General features: G+C 29.0%; 1 protein-coding gene across 1 annotated transcript in view; it reads left to right on the forward strand.

Annotated features, from left to right (window-relative positions):
* LOC107436185 (uncharacterized) overlaps positions 1-2,637 on the forward strand; it is a 40,839-nt gene extending 38,202 nt beyond the window's left edge. Inside the window, exon 7 of the mRNA XM_016047790.2 lies at positions 2,468-2,637. Within this exon, the coding sequence (XP_015903276.1) occupies positions 2,468-2,583 (116 nt within the window). The 3' untranslated portion in view covers positions 2,584-2,637. The remainder of the gene's footprint in view (positions 1-2,467) is intronic.
* The last annotated feature ends 7,910 nt before the right edge of the window (positions 2,638-10,547 follow it).

Here is a 10,547-nt window from a genome sequence, read left to right on the forward strand (position 1 = left end):
AAAAAATATAAATTAATTTTCTTAAGGCATTGATTGCACAAATTAGAAACTCTGTATTCATATGCTCTGAATGAAATATAGAAAAATAGGCTTTCAAATTTTGCACAGTTTACATATTGCTGTAGGAAACGTTAGCTTTAACGTCCACTTAGAAATAATGCTTAATTGTGAAAAATATGTTCTATATTGTAAACATTTCTTTTGAAATAAAATAATGCTTTATTTAACCTAATAATTATTATATTGCAATCGTTAAAAATTTTAAAGAAAATTAAACTGGAAATAGGGATTCTATTTCAATTAGGCATCTAAAAAAGGAACTCTGTGTTCATATGTTCTGTAGGAAACATGGTATAACATGCTTCCAAATTTTGCCCAATTTTCAAACGAGTACTGTCCAACACATTTAATTTAATGCCATTAAAAAGCCAGAATGAATATGCACTATAAAAAAAAGAGTTTTCCGAAATTGAGCAAAAATGTGTCAAAATAGTCCCAAAACAAATAATAGTTGAATTTCAAAACTGCATGAATTCAAAATTAAAACAGCATATACTCATTTCTGAGCAAAATGCATAGTTTTAAAGGTGATGTGGAGGAAGAAATGTGCAAGAAAGACATTTGTTGGCTGCTGTCAGGATTTGAACCAAGGACCTCTGGGTCCATAATAGGATGATCTAACCACTTTAGTTATAAAACACATTCCAAAGAGAGCTGGGAAACTGATGGATAAAATATTTCATGAATATTCTAAGAATTTTGCAAAATGAACAATTTGCATTTTTTAATGTGCTTTTAGCGTCATCTTTAACAGGATGCTAAAAATCCATACTAAACTGAAACTATATCTTAACCAGAGCTGGACATAACACCGAATATAATTATTATAATTGAAATTACTTTTATTATTAATTTTTCCTCGAACAAGCTCATATTGCGGCAGAACTGCATAGATTTTTAAAAAGCTCTTTCCCATGGTGGTTGCATCATAAAGCTATGGAACACAGTATAAATAGTAAATTATAACTATTTGAACATAGTATTGTTTGCTAGGGGAACTCTTAGCACTATAATTTATGAGTTTATTAATACGAGTACATATAATATAAATTAAGAGAAGCCAAGTAAATAATTATTTAAGTAATGACTCTTAACAGTATAATTAATTCTTCTTGATATGAGATACAATAGACTAAATCATAGTTGTAGTCTTTTTATTATTTTGTTTCACTAAAGCAGATTGTGACTTATGTTTTAAAGTTTTGATATTGTAATAAGTTTTTGTTATCAAGCAAAATTTTTGTATATTTTTATGAATGAAAAGTAAATTTCATGACTTATGCAAAAATATATTTAAAAATTTATTTCTCAAGATTAATTTATATATCATTTTTTATTAGTCTTAAATATTTCTGTTTTTGTAAATTATATGCCAAAATAGTAAATAATACAAAGATTTGGGTCATGTATATCATTATACTTATGTTAATACCATACAATCCTGATGTCATTAGTATGAATATCATGATGTCAATAGTTCAGAGATTTGGCTCACGTATATCAATACTAGTGTTGCTAGCAGCATACAGTCTTGATGTCATACTGGCAACACAGTCCATATGCTATATTGACATACTGATATATTTGGGTTAAATCTCTGTACTGTTAACATTATGGTGTCCAACTTTTGCAACGCTCAGCGATTTTGAGTTGGATACCAGCTAATACCAAAAAAAAAGGAAAAAAAAAACATTTCTTTCGTACTTCTTTAATAATTATCACCCCAGACCCTGAATACGTTACTCTCTTACTCCTCAACAGATGGCAGCATTACACAACCTAATCTTGTTCCACCTTCCGGGATTCAACAAGTGAAACTGAGTGTTAAACAATGTCAAGACAATAACTCAAGATAATTTTACGAGTATGACATTAATTTAAGGTCAATGGCTCTATAGTTCAATTGATGAAAATTACAGGCAGACCAATATGTTTAGGTTCATGATATCTTTACGGACATAAATTTATTTTTAAGGAGTGTGACTGAAATGCTTTTCTCTCACCATAATCTAGAGGAGAAATCTTTTAAAAAGACGTCACAAAATAATATTTATGTTAAAAAAACAACAACACCAAAATGCTGCTGAAATCTGCTAAATCTCTTATAATGAAAACAGGGTTTCAAGTATCGAAACTTGTTTAATTGCTGGAGGAAATGGAGAAAAGTTGAACAGTGATTGTTAGAAACATCTCCAACATTAGAAAATATTTAGAAATTTTCATACTACAAAAAAAGCAAAGATTAGCTGCGAGTTTTGTAATAATTGGTCTTAATAAACATATTTCTCTTTAATATGTACACTTTAAGCATACATATAAAAAATTGTATTTCATTTAATTTTTTTTAAAATAATAGTTTTTCAATGAATCATATCATAAATGAATTATGGATTTTCTTTTGTTTTAGGAGAAGACTTCTCTTGGTTAAAACTTTTGTCATTTAAAGAAGGATCTCATTACGTTTTCAGAAAGCATTCTGAAGTATGCAATAAAGAAGTTATTGAATTGTTAAAAAGTGTGTAAAATTGTGCAACCATTGTATTGTATTATGTAAATAAAAAGTTTTATAATCTCTTATCTACACAAAAATTATTTTTTTTATCAAGGTACGCTTTTTGAACTAGCTGAAACCTTTAAAACCAGTTTTATCTTAAAATTTTGGAGAAAATTTATAATTCAGATATGTACAGCTTGAGAAAAAATTCTTATTAGGGGAGAAAAAAAAGACTCAAAATCCGGAGCCTTAATATTGGGTTGCACAATTAACTAATTTCCTGTAGAGCTTGATTAATTTAAAACCAATTTATTAAAATGTGGGTGCCACCCTTTTTAAAATAAACAATAATGTTTAGAAACATTTATTGAAATTTTAAAAAAAAAATTTATTGAGTCTAAAATACGCAAATTCCAAATATTTACAGTGCCGATGTGAGAGTGAGAGCTTTGCAAATATTATTAGGTAATTTGTTATAATATGAAGGTAATATTTTCTAAAATATACATATGTGTCAAAAATATTTATGGAAATTTTATTAAAAAAATTTAGTTAAATGAAATATAGAGTAAATGTAGAATTTAAACAGGGTTGGATGATTTGTGAATTTATTAAAATTTTTTGCATCACAGATTTTATTTGAAACTGATTATATATGAGTCTCATATTTTCTGAATATAACCATATATGTCAGGAAACACTATGAAGTTTTTATAATACACAGAGCTTATATAGCACTAACAAGTTAGACTATTGACTAATTTTTCATAGCTTTTTGGAATCATTTCATACAGGGACGTAATATTTTCCAAAAAATACCTATGTATGTCAAGAAAAAATGGATAGAAATTTAAAAAATTTACATTTCCCAAAACGTGCAAGTATAGATAGTGCTAACACAAGGCAATTTCGCAAATTTCTGAAATTTCTAATGCTATTTCACAAATTTCTGAGCTAAGTAGCTTTTAAATTGCTTACTTCTTAGAATTCTTTTAAATTTTACTTCCTATTAATAAAAGCTTCATATTAAACTCATACGTGTCTAGAAACATTTATAGGAAATTTTAAAATGAATAAAAAAAAAATATTTAGTTTAAGAAGTCATTTACAGTGCAGACAGAAGGATTCGCAAATTGAGAATTTTTCTTAATTCTTTGCTTAGCGTGATCCATTTTAAATTAGTTTCATATTAAAATAATGATAATTTATGAAAATACTTACGTAGTATGTTTTCAAATAGTATAAAGCATTTTAAGTTCAGAGTATTTATTGCGCTTACTTGAAGCGCAAACTTAATAAATTTTTTATTGGTTTTTTTGTTGTTGCTGTTTTGCTGAATTAATTTCAAATTATTTTTGTCTTTTTACACTCTAAAAATTTTTAGTGATCTTGACTCTAAAAATAATCGCAACTACTTAACAATAAATTAGGTGTTAAACAACCAAAAAAAATTGTAATGAAACAATACAACGAGTACAACGCTCAAATACACTGTGAAAACTGGTGTAATAAATATCCGAAGGGTCCCGTTCATTTCGGTGACAATCACTTCATCTATGGGCCTTATCATCGACGACACTTCACCGTCAAATCATTTCCTCTACAGCAGTGTTTCCCAACGTGGGGCCCACGCCCCACCGGGGGGCAATTTGATAGTAAAGGGGGGCAATTCAAAAATGGACTCGACATGAGTTTAAACCTTTTGCTCTGGGCCATTTAAATGCAATGCGAGATTTCGGTGACAAAATCGAAAGAAAAAAGCAAATTCTTAAATAATTGCGGTCAATAAATATTATGTGACTTAGGGATTTTTTAAGCGACAAACCTGAAATGAAGTATCTGTTTACAGTCGATGGTAAAGCATTTGTGAGTTATTTAGCCAATATCTTTGAAAAACTGAATATATTAAATAAGAAACTTCAAGGAACAAATAAAACCTGGTTGATGCAAAAGCGAAGATGTATGGCTTCATTACCCTTATTGAGTTATGTCAGAAATATATTAACAACAAAAACTTTGAACAGTTTCATAGGCTCCAAAAATGTGAAGTAAATGATACCCCTTTACTTGTTATTGTCTATCATCTGAAAATTCTATCGGCTGATTTAAACGGAAGATATTCTGATTGAAAACAAATTTATTTCCCAACATGGATGTTGCAGTCCATGTTAGTGGATTTGTCTGATATATCAAATATATCAAGAAGAACTTGCAGAAATGCAAAATGATGAACCAGTTAAAACCTTATNTTTTTCTCCTTTAACCAATTAGCGTCTTAGGTTTTATGACGTCAATAAGCAGGCAGCAGATTATGTCATTTTGCATATCTATTCATATATTTTAGTCCAAATAAATTGATCTGTTGCGGTTTATTTGTGTTATTATGATTTTATTTGAATTTATTTAGTAATTTTAAACTTATGTAAGTATTATTTTATAATGCTGAATATGAACAATGCGCATGCGCAAGGTTTTCTTTCAACGAATCAGCGACATTCAAGAACTTGGATAGTGTCAACGAATCATCCAATTTCTTGGACAGAGAAATCCGTCCAATTTCTTGGATTCAAGAACTTGAACCGTGTAAACAGGCCTTTAGTCGGGCCCTGTTTATCAGCGCGCTTTAGATGCTGAATTCCCAGGACAATGGATTGGTGGACCCACACCTTCTCTAACACGCTTTTTAGTGTGGAGCCAATCGAATGGAAGTCCTACGCTTACGTCACCAACTGTCCAATAGTAAGAAGAAAGCGAAGTTTAACATGGCGTTTCCTATCGATACTGAAGTTACATATGTTGTTTGTTGAATTTTAATAACAAAATAGTTTGTTTAAATATAATAAAGGGTCTGACTTGGATAGAAAATAATCGGTTAGTTTAAAAACACCATTGATTTTTAGTGCAAGGCTGGTTATAAATTGTAAAAAAGGTAAGATTAATTATGAGTTTCACTTCGTTTTGTGTTCGGTTACGAAATATGGTTACGAGTCTTAATGCATTCTTTGACATCTTATGAAGCTGAAACTTCTCACTCGCTTTTCGTCAAATGTATTATTGCCTCGTCAAATGTCAAATTGTTAATGAGCCAAATTGTTAAATTTAGTAAAATGTATATCTCTCATATTTCGTTAAAAATATCCTATTTCGTCGAAATTCGTTCGAAAATCTCATATTTCATCAAGGGTGGCGCCAGACTCTGCCCGACAAGGGGTCAAGTCTCCCCCGACAGAGGGGCTCAAGCAAATTAATTCAAAATATTTAAATTAAGACGAATTTTGTACTTTACATTTTTTCTCACATCATTTTTTTCAAGTGTGAAGAATTTAAAATCACGAATATTGATACCATAATGTGCAGATTCCTTTTAATGTAAATTTAAATATAATTTTTTTTTCGTTATTGATGTATTTTGTACTGTATGGTGCAATTTACCATACATTGTAAGCGTCAAAATTACTTCTGTAATTAAGGAAAATAATTGTAGCAGTAACCGCTATTTCAAAATATTTCTACGCTTCTAACTCTCATAACGCAAAATTTATTCGTTAATAAAAATTTGAAATTTCATGCACATTTAACAAAACATTTAAAGAACATTTTGATATGAAATGTTATTTTTACATGAATCGATTGGCTTTTGAATCATCTAAATGTTTTGCAAATGAAGTTTCAAGTACATTTTTTGCGCCCACGTATTCCATTTAAAGATATCATGCCCCGTTTTGAACGAACTTCGAAATGGTTATGGCCATAAAATTGTAAAATTCGAATTTTTTTTAAATGTTACATGCTATAATTTTACGGACAAAAAAGGGGCTATTTTAATCAGGGGACTCGATGGTAATATATATTGTAAATAAATACGAAGAGACTTTTAAAATTTCTCCTCGCGATTCCTTTTTCTTTTCAAAGAAGCTTTTAAAGTGAACATCTATGTCCTGTAAAATTTGAGAAAAAGAGTAAGTTCATAAAGAGTAAAATCACCATTTGAGAAAAAGAGTAAGTCCATCGACTTGAAATATAAGATTTCAAGCAATATAGCTTAAATTTGTAATTATTTTTCAATTTAAAAATTTTAAATTTGCGTCCGAAAAACGAATATTAACTAACTTACATTTAAAAAAAAAATTCCTCACATGATTGCTGTTTATCTGCCTATGTTTTCGTTTTTCTGCAAAGCTGAAAGCACACTTTCTACCAAGATTTCTGTTACACTCTGATGAAGCTTTTTACATATTGACATACGCCTGCAACGAATAACCTTTCATACAGTTAATTAATTATTGTTTACCACATACCAACGCGAAACATTCTTTAATCTACGATTTAAATTTGCGTTTGCTTTCATAGTTACGAATTTCAAGTTGCAAAAAATGGACACTAAAAATTAAGAAGTTAGGGGACCAAATTTCGAAAAATACAAGTTTTTATTTCTCAGGACTTATTTGACCGATTTTGCTTAAATTTTGTATTTTGAAATTTAAAATTGCAATTGATGAAAAAATTGTATACCTTACATTTCTTAAGTTTCTCGACTTCCCTTAAATAAAATAATAATAAATGTTTACTAAAAACTTTATTTTGCATGAAATTATCTTTAGAAAAGCGAATAGGAATTGATTGATCTGATTGGAATTGTATGCAAAACTTTTTCAATTCGCTTAAAAAAAAATGGATATAGTGAAATGCACAAACTAAAGTTAACATTAAAGGGTCCTAACTTTCAAGCGCGCTCCTGAAAAAACTGCTAAAACAATATTTCTAGATTGAAACTACTATATTTTGGGGATCACAAATCCGACGAAAAAAGGTATGTTTAATCGGAGTACGTTTTTATGCCTAATTTCCTAACTTAAAATATCGTTTGGACTAATTAATTAGTGCATAGTAATAGCTTCGAAATAATAACTCAATCATAATATCTCAATCTCGTCATATCTCAAGAACGTTTTGCGCTTTGATTGAATCGAATTTTTTTTTCATACAATAGTAAAAATTCGTTTTTCCAAAGGTAATACCATGCAAAAAATATAGTTTTAAATAGTTATAAAATGTTTAATATTTTTATTAATAAAATGCGTTGGAAAAATTCTGAATCCCGATTTTTGAAATCCCCGTTTAGTAAATGGCGATTGGTGCACGTTAAATCTGTCGATTCGCAAAGTCCTCCATGTTCCGATAGTAAATCAATACCTCTGGGGGTACTTATCCAGGAGTTTCCTTGTCTTCTGTCTTCAAATTACAAGGCTACGGACCCAAGGCTTTCCTTGTCGTCAAATTACAAGGCTACGGACGGAGTTGAACATTAGTAGTCGTAAACCCGAAAATTGGGTCGGTTATTCAACGACGAATAAAATGAAATAAAATAAAATAGCAAGATATAAAATTTTTTATATAATTTTACGGAAGGTAATTTTAAATTGTAAAATACGAAATTTGAATGAAATCGGTTGAATAATTCGAGATAAATAAAATTTTAAGCAAACTGACTTTTTTAAAATTTGATTACTTAAGAACTAATTGATCGATTACTCTGAAAGTTTGTATTTTGAAATTAAAAGGATGTAAAAATATGTAGAACATACAATTCAATATATTTTACTATTATTTAATAAACTAATAAAAAATAACAAGTTATTATTTAAAATTATTTTTGCTTAAAAATTTGTGTATAAAATGTTTTTTGTAATTTTATGCAAACATTTTTCAATACACTCAAAAAGTTCTCGAGATAATGGGCTATAATCGAAGAGTGAAGTTAAAATTAAAGGACCCAAACTTTCCAACTCCCTCTTGGTCATAATTTCAGACCATATCTTCCAGATTGCGGCTGTTTCCGCATTTTGAAAATTAAAAACCTAAAACTATAGATTGTATGTTCATCCTGCACAGAATGCGCTCTTCTGTTCATTTTCGTAACTTAAAATATGATATAGACTCTTTAAACGTGAAGATATGATTAAATCAAAAGTTAATCAAAGTGCTCCCTTTTTCCATTTCATACACTGTACATAAAATAAGTCAATGAGAATCTGTTATGTTGATTAATATATATTTTAAGATATTGAATACGAACAGTTTGTTTTTCTGGATCAATGAACAATCTTTTTACTACTAAGAAAATGATGAAAAAAAATAATAAATTAAAAATATTTTGTTACTGTTTGTTTTGCTTTTTTTTCCGACTGAATATTTATTGCATTCATTAAAATATAAGCCTTGAATCCGAATAAGTAAATGATTTTCCTCATTTAAAAATATTTAAAAAAAAAAATAGGATGAAAAAATTAAAAAATTTTTATTTTATTCTTTTACTTTCATTTTGCTTGAAAATTTCAAAAAGCAATTATGTGATCCCATAAACCATTGATAAACACATAACATAAAAAAAGATTTTGTAAAGAAGAGGACCTGCGTCTCCCAGCGAAGAGGCGTGATTACATTATCCCCTCCTCAGTTCTCCAGAAGAAGGAATAGCAGTTTCAAAGATGTGTTTCCAAGAAAATGAAGATGTGTTTGCGGGAAAGGATTTCTATGGAACTTCGAAAAGTCGGCAATTTCTACCATGTCTAATTGCATCCGGTCTCTAGTTTAACAATGTATGGGCAAAGTTACAAGTAGTGCAAAGAGACCACGATTACATAGAATTTACAATATATTTTACAAATTTTTATTATTAATTCTTAAAAATAAATAAATAAAAAATCAACTACAAAAATTATTATTTTATTTAATTTTTATTTTATAGTAAATGAATTTTTGACATTATTTAGAAAAAAAATTGATCAGACTATTTTCCCGACGAGACTCTAAATTTTTCCCGATGGGGGGGGGGCTGGCCATGCCCGACGGGGGTGCAATTGCCCCCCCCTGACCCCTTACTGCCGCCGCCCTTGTATTTCATCAAATTGTTAATGAACCAAAATTAATTAGATGAGATAGAAAGGCTTTTGAAGCTATTTATGTGGGTTTGTAGCACAGAAAATAATTAAAAATGCAAATACAAAATAATAGTGAAGGAGATTTTTCTTTGAAAAAAAAAGTTCTTTAACAAGTAAAGACCGTTATTTTTGCGCTCCTTTTTTGTAGTATATTTTTTTTACTAATATAATATAAATTTTTCAAAATTTAAAAAAAAAAGAAGTGGAAAAATATCAGAGGTTGCAAGCTAAAATAAATATGAACTCATTATAGAGAATACAAAAACACGCTCGATTTAGCTCTCAATTTAAAATAAAAACATTATCAGTAAAAATAACAGAGAGTCTTATGCGATAGAAAGTTGGAGGAATAGTTTCGAGAATTTATAAAAGATATTCATTATTATAGTAACGATTAGATGTTTTTAAAAATTTTCTATTCACGTAATATCTTGAGAGTCTATTATTGTTAATTTAGCTTTATTCTTATTATTACAGTTTAAAGAATTGTTGCAACAAAGCGAACTTTATATAAATATTAAGTATAATAGAACACTCTGTTTATGTTTGAAAATTGATTATTTAGTAACGCCCAATATATTTGGGACAAATACAATGGACTGTATGTATTACTGGGAATTCATAATAGCCCTAGATGAATTCTAACGAAGTATCCAATCATTTATATAAACAAAAAAAATCTCATATATTGTACATTTGAACTTCTATTTAACGGGGCTAATTTTGGGGCATTTTTTGCATTTTCTAAGGTTTTGGGGTATTATTTTTCGTAATTCCCGGAAATCTCTAATATATTAACAGGTGAAGCAAAACTTTTCACACTGCGGAAAAATTATTGGTAAGCGAGACACCCTTTTTCAAGTATGCACCAATCATATCAGTAGACTTAGCAAGAAGCTTTCTCTAGGTTTAAAAATTTACTTTCAGACAAGAGACATTTTAAAAGATGGAAAAACATTTATTAATTTAATGTAATTCTGATGTCCAATAATTTTGGAAGTTTTTATGTTCATTAAAGTTTGTGGATGAAAAGAGAATGTTCAGGAGTCAAT

Source organism: Parasteatoda tepidariorum, chromosome X1 (genome assembly GCF_043381705.1).
Source record: "Parasteatoda tepidariorum isolate YZ-2023 chromosome X1, CAS_Ptep_4.0, whole genome shotgun sequence".
Taxonomy (NCBI): Eukaryota; Metazoa; Arthropoda; class Arachnida; order Araneae; family Theridiidae; genus Parasteatoda; species Parasteatoda tepidariorum.